The 14,653-nt window shown below is 42.1% G+C and overlaps 1 protein-coding gene across 5 annotated transcripts in view; it reads right to left on the bottom strand.

The window, feature by feature from the left end:
• OTULIN (OTU deubiquitinase with linear linkage specificity) overlaps window positions 1-14,653 on the bottom strand; it is a 37,261-nt gene that overhangs the window by 19,618 nt on the left and 2,990 nt on the right. For 4 of the 5 annotated variants that reach the window (XM_009208173.4, XM_003899512.4, XM_031666093.1 and 1 more), the window contains exon 2: window positions 5,946-6,022. In XM_009208173.4, the coding sequence (XP_009206437.2) occupies window positions 5,946-6,012 (67 nt within the window). In that variant the 5' untranslated portion in view covers window positions 6,013-6,022. Of the gene's footprint in view, window positions 1-5,945; window positions 6,023-10,972; window positions 12,114-14,653 lie in introns of those variants that run through there. The other variant, XM_031666094.1, reaches the window with a different exon arrangement.

Genomic DNA, 14,653 nt, shown 5'->3' with positions numbered 1-14,653 from the left:
TTAAAAAAAAAAAAAAACAAATAATAAATCAAAGCATAATCAGAATATTGCTTCAGTTGGGGGTTACCCTTCACTCTTCATTTCAAAAAAATCCAGAATTCAACCACTGCCTACCCACTGGTCCAGACCACCATCACCTCAGCCCTAGATAACCACAGGGGTCTCCCAATGGGTGTCCCTTATCACCACACTCTCCAGACCATTCTCCACATGGTAGCTAGCCAGGATGATCCATTTAAACATGAATCAGATGGTACTGATCACTCCTGGGCTCAGAGAGCTCCAGGGACTCCTGCCTCATGGCGTTATTCCTCATACAGTCCCCCTCTCTGCCTCTCTGGTCTCTCCTCCCACCATTCCTCACACTGACTGGACTCCTGCCCCAGCTACAGCCTCCCAATACTCTCCAACACACCTGGCTTGCTTTTCCCCACACCTGCAGGGCAGCTCCCCGGCTCCATGCAGGCCTCTGCTCCAGGGTCAGCTAGCACCTTGTTATCACATACACTTTTGCTCTCTATTCCTCTTATACCATTTGGTTTTTCTTCTTAGCACTCAACACCTGAAATATTTTTCTGTACCACTCCCCTACCCCCCCCACACACACCCATACAAAAATACAGTAAAACACGAGCTCTTTGAGGGCAGGAACTTTGTTTTGTTTCTCAGTTGTGTTGTGTCCTCAGGATCTGGAGCTGCACTGACACACAGGTGCTCATGAATACTTTTCTAATCAATTAAAGATGCGACAGTCTGAACTATGAGAAAACACTTCTAACAATGAGTAATCAGTTTTTTTATAACCATTATACAAAGAAATAACACCTACTATAACAAAAATTACTTTTAGTTATCTTAATGTAGTTATGTCCTTCCCTGATCCCAAAAAGCCAAAAGTAGTCGATAATAAACCAGAAACTAACAGAACTCTCCATGTTTGTTAATCCACAGACCTCACCTGACTCTAACAACAACAAATCCCCAAAAATTAAAAATACAACTCACCATCAGACAAATGTTACAGCGAAAAACAAAATGGCCTTTATATTTTCCCTAGTTTAATATATATGGTTTGGGGTTTGCTTCTGTGGTAGGTGCATATACACGCACATGCACATGTTAGCGTGTATGTTTCAGGAAGAAAAGGAGGTAAATTCTCAGGCACATCTTGACTTCCTTTTTAAATTATTGAAGACGTAGATGCTAGTGATGATTTTAGAATATAAATACAGAAGTACCTGACAACATATTTACTCCTGAGCAAGTTATACATAAAATAAAAATGTTTTACTCAACTAAATTCAACAAATATTTACTGAGTGTCTAAAATGTACCAAACGTTGAGCTAGGAACTGGGGATACAAAGGTGATGAAGACAGGATTCTATCCTCAAGGGGCTTATGGACTGCTGGAGAAGAAAAGACAACAAGCACTTATAAACCAGGGTGTGATGGGTGCCAGGATGATTAGGAGCACATAAGAGGCCCTAAATCCTTCTTGCAGTTTAGGTAAATTAAAAAAAAAAAAATGAAGTAAACTCTTAAGAACTGTCGATTTTTAAAAATCTCATTGAGAATCCTTTTACAAAGAAAAGTAACCTTTTACATAAAAGGGAAAATAATACATATACAAATAACACAGACATATTTATCTGTGGCACACCTCAGGATTCACTTAAAAATGAAGCAGACTCCTGAGGTATAATATACAGGGACCACAGAGACCAATGCTGCACAGCCAATCCTTAAAAAACTTTCATTTTTTTAATTCGAGAAATATATTTTTGTGTGTCTACTTAGTGGATGGAAGCATTCTCATGTATCTGTCTTTCCATTCACCTGCCCAAAAGGGAAGAAATGCAAATGTCCAGAGTCAAGACACTTATTGGTTCACATTTTCCTCCAGGTAGGGTTATGAGCCTGAACAGAAAGCATGTCCAGCTCAGAACGGGCCTCCTGGGAAGGAAATCTACCTTCCTGCTCTCCTCCCTGCAGTCCTCATTCTCGTGCACACCAGGACAAGACCTGGCCTCCTGGGCAAGGTGGGGCAAGCCCAGCACCCCATGACTGAGGGGGGAAGGCGCAAGCCTCACACAGGCCAAGAGATCAAGCCATAGGCCACAGCCAAGTGCTGAATCAGAGGCCTACGTAGGCAGTGAGGGTTGGGAAAATGGGTACCAGCACAGCTGGCAGCATCAAATACCTGAATTCCCATTCTGCTGTGGTCCTCTGAGGAGGACTCCAATGGCTACTACATGCCAGGTACCAGGCTAGGAGCTGGAGATGCAGGACAAGGCAGTGCCTGACCTCGAGCAGACTACAGAGTTCAAAAGCAACTTTCTTTAGTTGCAAACTACATAGACTCTGCTGTTTTCAAAAAATGGCAAAAAAATAAAAAATACAAAAATAGGGAAGTTGAAAACCAGAGCGGTAAGCCAGGAGTTGAAATAACCAAGAGGCTTGATCTTTAGCCACCACATGGGTGACAAAGACAAGAATCAGACCCTCAGGAGGTGGGAAGTTAAAACTGAAACCCCTCCGGAAAGCAGGGACTCTCAAATAGGACAGGAATCTCAATCTTTGTAATGGGCCAGATAGGAAATAAGTTAAGGCTTTGAGGGCCATAAGGTTTCTGTCACAGCTATTCAACTTTACCATGAACGAAAGCCACCACAGACAATATGTAAACTAATATGTTTCAAAAAAAAAACTTTATTTACAAACCCAGGTGGCAAGTCAAATTTGGCCTGGAAACCATAGTTTGCTGACTCTCAGGCGAGGTGGAAAAAAATCTTTTCACTAACAGAGAGGATAAGAAAACTTTCTGCCTCAGTCTGGGCTCTGCTTCAGGGGAGAGGGTAGCAAATGTTATTTCAGGAAGGACAATGAACCCAGAAGGTCTGAGATGATGTGAGAAGTGTAACGGGATCCATTTCATTCTCAGAGTAAAGCTAGGAGTTACAAGACCCACTGAAAAGCTTCATAGCCTGTGTGGGGTACAATGCCAGACAGAAGAGAATCACAACAGAGAGCCTATAGGGTGGAGGACTGTCAGCGGTAACAAACACCAGCTGAATATGCACTTTCTTCTTAGGAATCTGACTAATGAGGACACTGCACTCCACAGGAAATTTTGAACAACCACAGCAGTAGAGACAGAGTATTCTCTGAAGTTTCATGGAAGACTGGAACGGTGCAGCCCCGGAACGCACTACTACAAAGAATATCTCCTGTGGCTACCACAGTGAAGAGTTCACCAATTCCTTGAGAAGGGCTCAAAAAGTATTATAAAAACCACACTGTGTATCATTTGTTCCTAATCTGACAATGCTTTTGTTCACCATAAACAGAAGGCAGTTCTCAAAACCAGAAGAGCACAGACAAGGGTCTTCTAAGGTTCATGGAAAATGACTTTTACAAAAAAGCTATGGATGGATTTCAATTTTTTTTTTTTTTTTTTTTTTTTGCACCATGATAAACTCATACTAACTTGTTATAACATGTATGAACAGGATCTCATCTAAGGCACTAAGAAGGATAAGACATCAGTTTGAAAAGACCGCTAATAGAGCAACGTGAGTTCTGCTAAAATTTGATGTTGAATTTATGGTGAAGCATAGGTGAAAGAATGGTGAAATCACTTATGATTTATAAACAGTTTATAGGGACAGTGGCCCAGTGAAATCAGCAGCTTACAAATGGATAACTCGTTTTCAGAAGGAACATTACGATGTTGAGGATGAAACCTGCAGCGTCAGACCATCCACATCAACTCAGGAGGAAAATACGAATCTTGTTTGTGCCCTAACTGAAGGGGGCCAACAATGAACAGCAGAAACAATAGCCAACATCACAGACAACTCACCTGGTTCAGCTACACAATTCTGACCAAAAAAATTACAGTTGAGCAAACTTTCTACTCCGTGGGTGTATCCAGATCAGCTGCTGACAGAAGCAAAGCTTTCAAGGGAAATTTTAAACAATTGGGATCAAGAGCCCAAAGCATTTCTTCTAAGAATTCTAATGGGAGATGAAACATGGCTTCACCAGTACGATCCTGAAGACAAAGCACATTCCAAGCCATGGCCACCAAGAGGTGGAAGGGGTACAGTCAAAACAAAAGCAGACTGGTCAAGAGCAAAGGTCTGGGCAACAGTTTTTTGGGCTGTTGAAAGCATTTTGCTTGTTGACTTTCTGAAGGGCCAAACAACAATTAATATCTGAGAGTGTTTTGAGAAAGCAAAAGCTTTAGCAGAAAAATGCCAGAGAAAGCTTCACTGAGAGTCCTTCTGCATCCCAACAATGCTCCTGCTCCTTCCTCTCAAACAACAGCAAGAATTCTGATGAGAAATCATTAGGCATCCACCTTACAGTACTGATCTGGCTCCTTCTGACTTCCTTTTGTTTCCTAATCTTAAGAAGCCCTTAAAGGACACACATTTTTCTTCAGCTTATAATGCAAAACAGACTGCTGCATTCACACTGTTAAATTCCCAGGCCTGTCAGTTCTTTAGGGATGAGTTCAACAAATGGCTGGTATCATCATTTAAAAGTGGCTTGACGCCGGGCGCGGTGGCTCATGCCTGTAATCCCAGCACTTTTGGAGGCTGAGGCAGGCGGATCACAAGGTCGGGATATTGAGACCACGGTGAAACCCCGTCTCTACTAAAAATGCAAAAAATTAGCCGGGTGCGGTGGCTGGCGCCTGTAGTCCCAGCTACTCGGGAGGCTGAGGCAGGAGAATGGTGTGAACCCGGGAGGCGGAGCTTGCAGTGAGCCGAGATCGCGCCACTGCACTCCAGCCTGGGCAACAGAGCAAGACTCCGTCTCAAAAAAAAAAAAACGTGGCTTGAAACTGATGGAGCTTATGTTGAGAAATAAGGTTTATATTTTTATTTTTATCTGTTTGGTTTTTTTTTTTTGAGACAGGGTCTCGCTGTTACCCAGGATGGAGTGCAGTAATGAGATCATGGCTCACTACAGCCTCAAACTCCCAGGCTCAAGCGATCCTCCCACCTCCGCCTCCTGAGTAGCTGGCACCACAAATGTGCACCACCACGCCTGATTAATTTTTGTATTTTTTGTAGACACAAGGTCTCCTTGTTTGCCCAGGCTGGTCTCGAACTCCTGGACTCAAGCAATCCGCCCACCTCAGCCTCCCCAAGTGCTGGGATTACAGACACGATCCACCACACCCAGCCTTCTATCTTTTAATTCCATTTTTCCGCAACCTTTTTGAAGTGCCCTTATACATTACACAGGTAACGAGAGAGAACATGCCACTTGTGATTATTCATGAGGTATCCCAAAATCAGAGTATCCCTATGCAGCTCCTGCATGAGACCAGTCATGGAACTAAGGATGTGCACCACATGCAACCTTGCCAGCCAAGTCTCCACAGACCAGTGGAAGGGTCCAGGAGTAACACCTCACTCCAGCAGCAATGGGTCCTGGTCGGGGTAAGATCAGGCAAGACAAGAAATACACAGACATGAAATCACAAAACGATGAGGCTGTGCTACTGATCCCATCACTGTCTTTCTTATTAATCACATTTATATAGCCATCTGCATGCAAAGATGTACACAGCCAGTTTCTCAGTTAAGTCTTTCCATTTGAAATGAAAAATGCACTTCAAATCTGAACTCTCCCTCTAAGAATATAAGGAAATCAAGAACCGAGAGAGGATGGTGTCGAGAGATTAAACAATCCTCATAGGTGTGAAAAATGATATGAATGTAAAGAATGCAGAGGGAATGCTTGCATGAACATTTAAAAACCTCAGGAAACAGTCTCTAAACATACTTCGGCAAAACAATCAATGTAGATAAGACCATATACATAAGAATATTTTACTGATATTTTATGAAAATGGATATACTGAATTAACTGCATTTTCTGCTATAAACAATAAGAACTCTATAAATAAAACAATTCCAAACATACCTGATGCCCCTCTTTCATGTATAAGCAATTCTTTCTCCTTTTCTATTTCATCTGCAGCACGGTACATGTCCTCCTCACTGAAATCACACCAAAGCAGACATTTTCAAACACTTGTTGCACTGACATTTTCCATCCTATTATACAGCTGCTTATAAAATGCATAACACACTAAGGGTTTAACTTTTTTCACTTTACATGATGATAACCTGATAAAATATGTGTCTCATATCTTAAGAATAAAGATGCTTACGTTTCTATCTCACCACTTTCTTCTACTTCAGAATTTCTTACTTTCAATAAGACAAGTTACATCACTTCATTTGCTAGGTGGCTCTGAGGCCATTTTAATTGCAATGCCTATTAATGCCTCAACTACATACCTACACATCACAGCATGCATCTTATTAGTGAAGCTTCTGAACTGATTCTGTCAAGTTCCAAGAATGGAGATAGTGCTGATAAAAGTATTTATATAGGAATGCAGGCCCATTGCCGACCTTTGTAACATGTCACAAGGAAACCTGACAATAGCTACCTTAAAAACGAGAAGAGACTATCAGTTACTATTACAAATCGCCAAAGCTAAAAAATCTCCTCGAAATTCTCCTGCTTCCTGACACCACATTCAACCAGCCACACATGCAGCTGTTACATATATTCCCACTGTCCACTACTACCGACTTCTTACTCAAAGCTTCCTAGTCTCCAGTACTTCAGTTTAAAGAGCCCACTAAGTACTACAAAGGGAAAAAATCCACTAGATGCTAGACAAAGATGAAGAATGGGACTTCTGGTTTGAAGATGCCCCCTTTTTCCTTCAAGATTCACCCCAAAATGACAATAAAGGGAAACAGAAACCCCAATTCTATCTTTCATGAAACCAGAAGACAGGTGAAAGTCCAAAGAGCTGGAAAGCAGATGGAGTGGTAAATGACACAGGACAGGGAAGCCAAGGCTGGTGGATGGGCATCCATGGCAGGCAAGCCAGAAAACCTGGCAGAGCCCCAGAAAGGCTCAGGAACTGGAGGCATCAAGTCCTTCAGGGGCATGAGTAACACACTGAGCGGAAAACAAGGAGACTAGCTGACCTTCACATAAGCAATGATCAGACCCCTGATTCCCCCAAACTCCTGCCTCATGAGAGCATATCCCATCCTCACACAAGACTGCAGACCCAATGGAACACAGGAAGGAGGAGGTGCCAAGCTTAAAAAAAAATTTCAGTGAATGACTGAGATACCCCTACCTCCAATTCCCTCATCACCCCAGCTCCTGGTACATGGCCTAGTACAGCTGGGGGCAAGACGAAGGAGTCAGAGGGCAAGAGACAGATGAAGAAAGGGTACTGGGAGGGGTAGACTGAAGAAGTCTCACATGTCCCACTAAAACCTTTCAGTGGTTCCCAAACACTCAGGGAACTAATGTCAAAATTAGGACCTTACCTACCACTTTAGCCTGTATCCCATTATTTCCCTATGCAGTATTCACACTTCAGTCCAAACGCCTGACCAACACTATCGTGTGCCCGTGCATCTGTGATTTGCTCAGATGTTCCCTCTTCCTGAATGGCCCACAACTCCTGACCTGCCCCCTGCCTGATATATCACAATACACGCCATGTGGGTAAGCCCTCTGCAGAGTGCAATGGTTGGAGTGGGGACCCAGGAATTAGACTAACAGGGTTTATTTACCTAGCCCTCATTCCGGTCCTTATTAGCTGTATGTATAACTATGACTAGAGTAACTACACCCGTCAGCATCTAGGTTTAACTACTTGTCAAAAGGGCAGTAAGAATATTCACCTCAAAGGGCTATTTTAAGAAACAGATACATGGAAAATAATTAGCACTCAAAATTAAGTAAGCTATTCTTATTCTCATTTTACATCCACTGGTGCAAAGTATTAATGAACAGTCTGACCAATTATCAATTTTTATTTCTTTTTTTCTCTATAAATGTGTAACTGTGTGTATTTTAATGTTGTGGGGGTGAGGGAACAAGTATCAGGAAAAGGTACTTTCCATGCGCTCTTGCTTCCAGTGAGATTTCAAGTAAAAAGTGTGATGTCACCCTTAGAGCCCATGCCAGAGTTAAAAACAAACAGAAACCTGATTCATGGGGACCATACATCAAAGGCCTAAAATAAAAAGTGACCAAATGTGTTCGTTCTTCTCTCAATCATTTAACAACATCTTTCAGCCTCTTTCCTGGCTTTATAAAATAAGAGACAAATTTAATCCTGTAAAACAGTCATTTAAGCAGAGCACTTTCACAGTGTCATTATCGGAGGCATATATCTCTGGGCAAACCACTTCCCCAAGTCCTCAGTTTTCTTATCTTCAAAATGAGAAGACTGGAAGAGGCCGTATAAATGGTTCCTCTTCCAGTTATTTAGTCTAAGTTTGTGAATAAATTTGTCATGAAAATTGTACTTCGAGCAAAATCTGTGGCTATACTGCGTGCATATTTGGCTCCACTTTGTTCTCTTTTTAATCTACAAAATAACCAAAATCCAACATCAATGCCCAGACGAGGTTCTCTAAACAAGCAACTCTCCGTCCCACAAGTACAAATTCCTACAAAGGCCAACAGGAAAGGAAAGGAAAGAAACAAACAGCAGAACAAACAGGAGAACTAAATGCAAAGGGGAGCTGAACAGGAAATCACTGGAAATAAAGAGAAGAGACTCGAGATACATGAAAAAAGCAAAGCAGAAATGGAAGAGTAAGAGAATCAGAGTATAATCAAACTGCTTTAATCACAACTAGATTTCACTCAGATTCTGTGCACAAATATCTGCTAACTTCACGGCCACCATGAACATACAGAAAATGTAATATGGCCTTTACTAAAGGCCACTATTAAAATAAAAGTAATCCTGCTTAAAGCCAGGAGTTCAATACCAGCCTGGGCATAAAGCAAGACTCCGCCTCTACAAAAAAAAAAAAAAAAATTTAATTGGACATGCTGGAACTCACCTGCAATCCCCTCTACAGAGGAGGCTGAGGAGAAAGGATCACTTAAGCCTAGGAGTTGGAGGCTGCAGTGAGTTATGATCACACCACTGCACTCCAGCCCAGGCAACAGAGTGAGACCCTGTCACTAAAAAAATTAATTAATTAGTTAATTAATTAAATTTTTAAAAATAATCCCGAAGAATAAGTTTTAAATTTAAGCAATGAAGCTCAATCAATATATTCAGGAAGGAGGACATTTCACAGGCAGAATGAAACAGTTACCCGTCTACTATAAAGATAAGCAAACAGAAAGAGAGGAAGAAACAGAGCAAAAAATAATAATTTTATTTTTAAAATACTTCACTCAATAAACTTTTGCTTTAATTTTTTATGTATTAAAATAATAAAGCTGAAAACAACGACAAAATGAAATTATACTAAAGGCCGGGAATCTGAAACAAGTAGAGGTGAAGTTTAAGTTTTTGTTATGGGATGGGAAGATAATAAAACAATGAGAGGAAAAGGGATTTGGCAACCTTTTGTGTGTCAAGTTGGTGTGGCAGCGGGGAGGTACCCACTCTGACACAAAAGAAACCACTGAAGCTCAGAGACTCAAGTGATCACCACAGAAAACAGTTTTGTGATAAAGTTAAGCCAAAGTCTAAATGACTTGATTTTCTGGCAGTCACCCTCAATTCCACAGTTAAAATTTGTTAAAGGATACAAATAAAGGATAAAATTACAGCTGGATAGAAGGAGTAAGTTCTAGTGTTCTACACCACTGTAGGATAACTACAGTTAATAATCTATTACATAGATTCAAACAGCTAGGAGAAGGATATTAAGTGTTCCTAAGACAAAGAAATGATACGTTTGAGATGATGGACATGCTAATTACCCTGATCACTACAGCTATGTGTATCAAAATATCACTATGTGCCCCATAAATACGTACAACTTAAAAATAATTAAGCCAATTTAAAAAATTTTATATATATATATATATATGTTTTTTGAGAAAGGGTCTCATTCTGTTGCCCAGACTAGACTACAGCCATGCAACCACAGCTCCCTGCAGCCTCAACCTCCTGGACTCAAGCAGTCCTCCCACCTCAGGTTCAAGTAGCTGAGACCACAGGCATGCACCAGTGCATCTGGCTAATTTTTAAAATTTTTTATACAGTCAGGGTCTCACTATGTTGTCCAGGATGGTCTCAAAGTCCTGGGCTCAAGAGATCCTTCCACCTTGACCTCCCAAAGAGCTGGGATGACAGGCGTGAGCCACTGTGCTCAGCCTAAATTTTAAAACCAAATGCTAACAATTCCTAGTTAGAAAATTCTCAGTTTTGCACCATGGCATTATTTTAAAGTGTATATTTTCAAGTTCCTATTAAACAATATTTATCTATTTTCATTTTTTGACACAGAGTTTCGTTCTTATTGCACAGGCTGGAGTGCAATGGTGCGGTCTCGGCTCACTGCAATCTCCGCCTCCTGGGTTCAAGCAATTCTCCTGCCTCAGCCTCCTGAGTAACTGGGATTATAGGTATGTGCCACCACGCCCAGCTAATTTTTGTATTTTTAGTAGAGATGGGGTTTCACCACATTGGTCAGGCTGGTCTTGAACTCCTGACCTCAGGTGATCCGCCTGCCTCGGCCTCCCAAAGTGCTGGGATTACAGGCGTGAGCCACCACACCCAGCCTATTTACCTATTTTCTCTTAACCTACAGATAAAATATTTTATTTCTGATATTAAGACAACACATCTAACTGAGTAAGCTATATAACATTACATACTAAATTATAACTGGTACCACTTGCTTTGTTCAAAAAGACCTGCATACCAACCAATTTTTGAAAACTTACTTTAAACATGCTCACTATACAGACACAAAATTATAGTATTCCCAAGAGCAAAAGCCGTGAGTTAAAAGCAGAGCTTAGTGAAGCAGAAGGCATTTCTGTGAAGCCAATTTTTTAATTTTTGATTCAAGTAAATACGTAATAGGAAAAAAATCAATTCTAATGCATATGCAAAGCTAACAAGACAGAATATTTTAATCACTCACCGTTATGAACCTTTTAAAAATTGTTCCCCTTAGTTGTCTAAAAGAACTAAGTATGGCTTTTTTTAATTCAACTCTCTGGACTTGAACCCTGCAGTTCATACTTAACTTAGCCTGTCTTCTGAGACTAATGGCAACACTAAGGCAATGTCGGTGAGACAGTGTCAACCAATATGACACTAACACACCTTCCCACACAGGCACAGGAAAAGCAAAGACCACCAACCCAGCCGTTCTCCACCACTTTGTGGTTCAGACATGGGTGAACAACACATCAACTACAGGAAAGTACCGGCACCCCGGCCAAAATTCCACCCCTCTTCTGCAAGTGGACTTTCCACGACTGGCTCATGCTACTCCATGTGACTTACAGAGGTATCTGGGGTCAATGCATACACTCTCAATAACGTTTGATTCTTAGAGACATCCTAGTTCTGGACCCCAAAGCAGGCTCTTCATCAGGTTGGGAGAAAGTAGACTTTATCCCTACTCCAAACTGTAGCAGCATCTGGGGGTGGGGTGGGGCAGAAAATACATCCACAAGAACAACCGTGTGCCACTTTTTTTATTCACAGCCCCTTTGAGAATTCAGATTTCATCAGAACCTAAGCCCAGAAACATACATAAAATTGCTTTCAATTTCAGAGGGGTTCACCGACAGAATGCCTCCACAGATTCAAACCCTGTCTCACCCTCAGACAGGCAGAGAAGGGCCAAGGAGTAGTCTCTTCTCAATTCCCTAAGCATTTCTGGCCTAGTCACCAACCATGTCCCAGGACCAGAGATAGCAGGAGTCAGATGTTGGGGGTGGAGTGAGCAGGGGATAGAGCATAGGAGAGCAGCAGAGGGAGCTCGAAGAAGACCAAGTAATCTGGTCTGACAGAAGATTTCTTCAAATGTGAACCTAAGTTATGTTTCAAGCCATCCTTAGGGCTTGTCTAGGAGATGTGAGCCAACCACAGCTCTTAAATGGGCTGATGGGTGGATGGAAAAAAGGAGGGAAGGGAAGGAGGGAGGGAAAGAAAACCTGCAATGAGATGTATACAAAGTAGCTCATCACTGGGCACTGTGGCTCACACCTGTAATCCCAGGATTTCAGGAAGTTGTGGCAAGAGGATTGCTTGAGCCCAAGAGTTAGAGACCAGCCTGGGCAACATAGTGAGACTCTGTCTCTACAAAAAGTAAAAAAAAAAATTAGCTGGGTAAGATGGCATGCACCTGTTGCCCCAGCTACTTAGGAGACTGAGGTGGGAGGATCGCTTGAGCCTGGAAGGTTGAGGCTACAGTGAGCCATGATTGTCACTGCACTCTAGAATGGGCAACAGAGAGAGACCCTGTCTCAACAAACAAGAAAACAAAGCAGCTTATCCATGTGGTGTATATGTTTCTTCTCCCCTTCTCTCACTTGTGAAATGTGATGAGCTTAGTGGAAAGCAATCAGAGTAATCTACTGTGCTGCCTAGGAAATAAGCCATCTCTTTCTCTACCCATCACCACAGCCTTCAGAGACATATCCCGAATGTCTAATTCAGCTGCAGAAGCTGGGCTATGCTCTGTACTTATAATTACTGTCCACTGAATGTATTACGAATGACTCTGTAGGATATCTCAAAACTTCTACAGTCTTACAGTGTTCATACTTCTAAGTGTAAACATTTTAAATGATTCCTCCTCATAGCAAACCCAACTATCTGGGTGGAAAGAAAGGCCTTGGCTCCGATGACAAAAAACGTAGACTAAAAATGGACATTACACTATTTAAATTGATACTCAACTATTAAGCTATATATATCATCATGCAGGAATTGACATGAATACCTTATATTGCAAACTTTGTTTACATGACACCCATGGCACAGTTTCTCTAGCCCATGAGAAAATACCATAGAGAAACAGTCCACTACCCAGATACTGCCGAGTCAGAAAGATGGAAAAAGGCTAGAAAGTCCAAAACTTGAGACATGATGTTTAAAAGGTGACATCTTAAACTCACCTCTCTTGTTCTGCCCCATCTTGAGATGTGAAAGAGAACGAGATAATCAAACACAACAAAAATAAAGAGAAAACAAAATTAAGCTGCAAAAACAAAACAAAACAAAACAAAACCCACACACACAAACCAGAACATCTACTGGGAAGCAAACATGGGAAGCAAACCAAGGGATTAAAAAAAGGTGAAGTTGGCTGTCACTATAAATCATGTTTCTCTGCCTGGTTTTGCTGAGGAAGCCCAGAAGAGGCAGGGGGAGGTTCCCATGGATGCATCAGGGTCTCTCCAGTCAAGCTACACTTAAAAAACCTGTGAATGTGTAAAACGACAAACCTAGGCTAGTTTTTTTTTACATTCCTTTCAGCTCTAAGTCTATACAGTTATACCAGCAGCAGACAGAAGAGGCACCTGTGCCACAAAAACTTTTCAAGAAAGAGCACTTCTTCCTACCATTGTCTATTTTCATAGGTGTTCTGAATGAGAATCACATCCACCAGAAAACTTGCCAAATAACTATGTATACTTTCGAGAACATGGTCTGGCTTCAAAGTTTCTGCATTGCTCAGGAAGCATGACACGGCTGGGGTTGAGGTGCAGCATGTGAGACAGAGCATTAAATTAAGCGCATAGTTCTCACCACCAGGGTAGAAGGCAGGCAAAGCTGCAATTAGGAACCAGCATGGGCCCGTGGAGCAGGGGTTAGGGGCAAGAGACCCCCTATTTAACCCTCTGCAGAGTCTGAGGTTAAGTCTCTGATATGATTTGGATAGTTCTCCCCTCCAATCTCATGCTAAAATGTAATCCCCAGGGTTCGAGATGAGCCTTGTGGGAGGTGATTGGATCATGGGGGTAGATCCCTCATGAATGGCTTAGCACCATGCCCTTGGTGATGAGTGTGTTCTTACTGAGTTCATGCAAGATCTGGTTGCTAAAAAGTCTGCGGCACCTCACCCCCACCTCACTCTCTCTCACCATGTGATCACCTAGTCCCGCTTGGCTTTCTGCCATGAGTAACAGCTCCCTGAGGCCTCACCAGAAGCCAAGTAGATACAGGCACGAAGCTTCCTGTACAGCCTGCAGAACCATGAGCCAACTAAATCTCTTTTCTTTACAAATTACCCAGCCTCGGGTATTTCTTTATGGCAATGCGAAAGCAGTCTAATACAAAAAATTGGTACTGAGGGCTCGAGTATTGCTGTAAAGATACCTGAAAATGTGGAAGCAGCTTTGGAACTGGATAATGGGCAGAAGTTGGAAGAGTCTGGAGGGCTCAGAAGAAGACAGAAAAACGAGGGAAGGTTTGGAACTTCTTAGAAATGGGCTAAATGGTTGTGACCAATATGCTGATAGAAATATGGACAGTGGGCTGGGCACGATGGCTCATGCCTGTAATCCTAGCACTTTGGGAGGCTGAGGCGGGCAGATCACTTGCGGTCAGGAGTTTGAAACCAGCTTGGCCAACATGGTGAAACCCCATCTCCACTAAAATCAAAAACAAAAATTAGCCAGGCATGGTGGTGGATGCCTGTAATCCCAGCTACTCCAAAGGCTGTGGCAGGAAAATCGTTCGAACCTGGGAGGCAGAGGTTGCAGTTAGCCAAGACTGCGCCACTGCACTCCAGCCTGGGTGACAGAGCAGGACTCCATCTCAATAAAAAATAATAATATTAAAATACAATAAAATAAATACGGAC

This window comes from Papio anubis, chromosome 5 (assembly GCF_008728515.1).
Source record: "Papio anubis isolate 15944 chromosome 5, Panubis1.0, whole genome shotgun sequence".
Taxonomy (NCBI): Eukaryota; Metazoa; Chordata; class Mammalia; order Primates; family Cercopithecidae; genus Papio; species Papio anubis.
The sequence above is the reverse complement of the archived record's forward strand: the minus strand, read 5'-3'. Positions and strand labels throughout refer to the sequence as shown.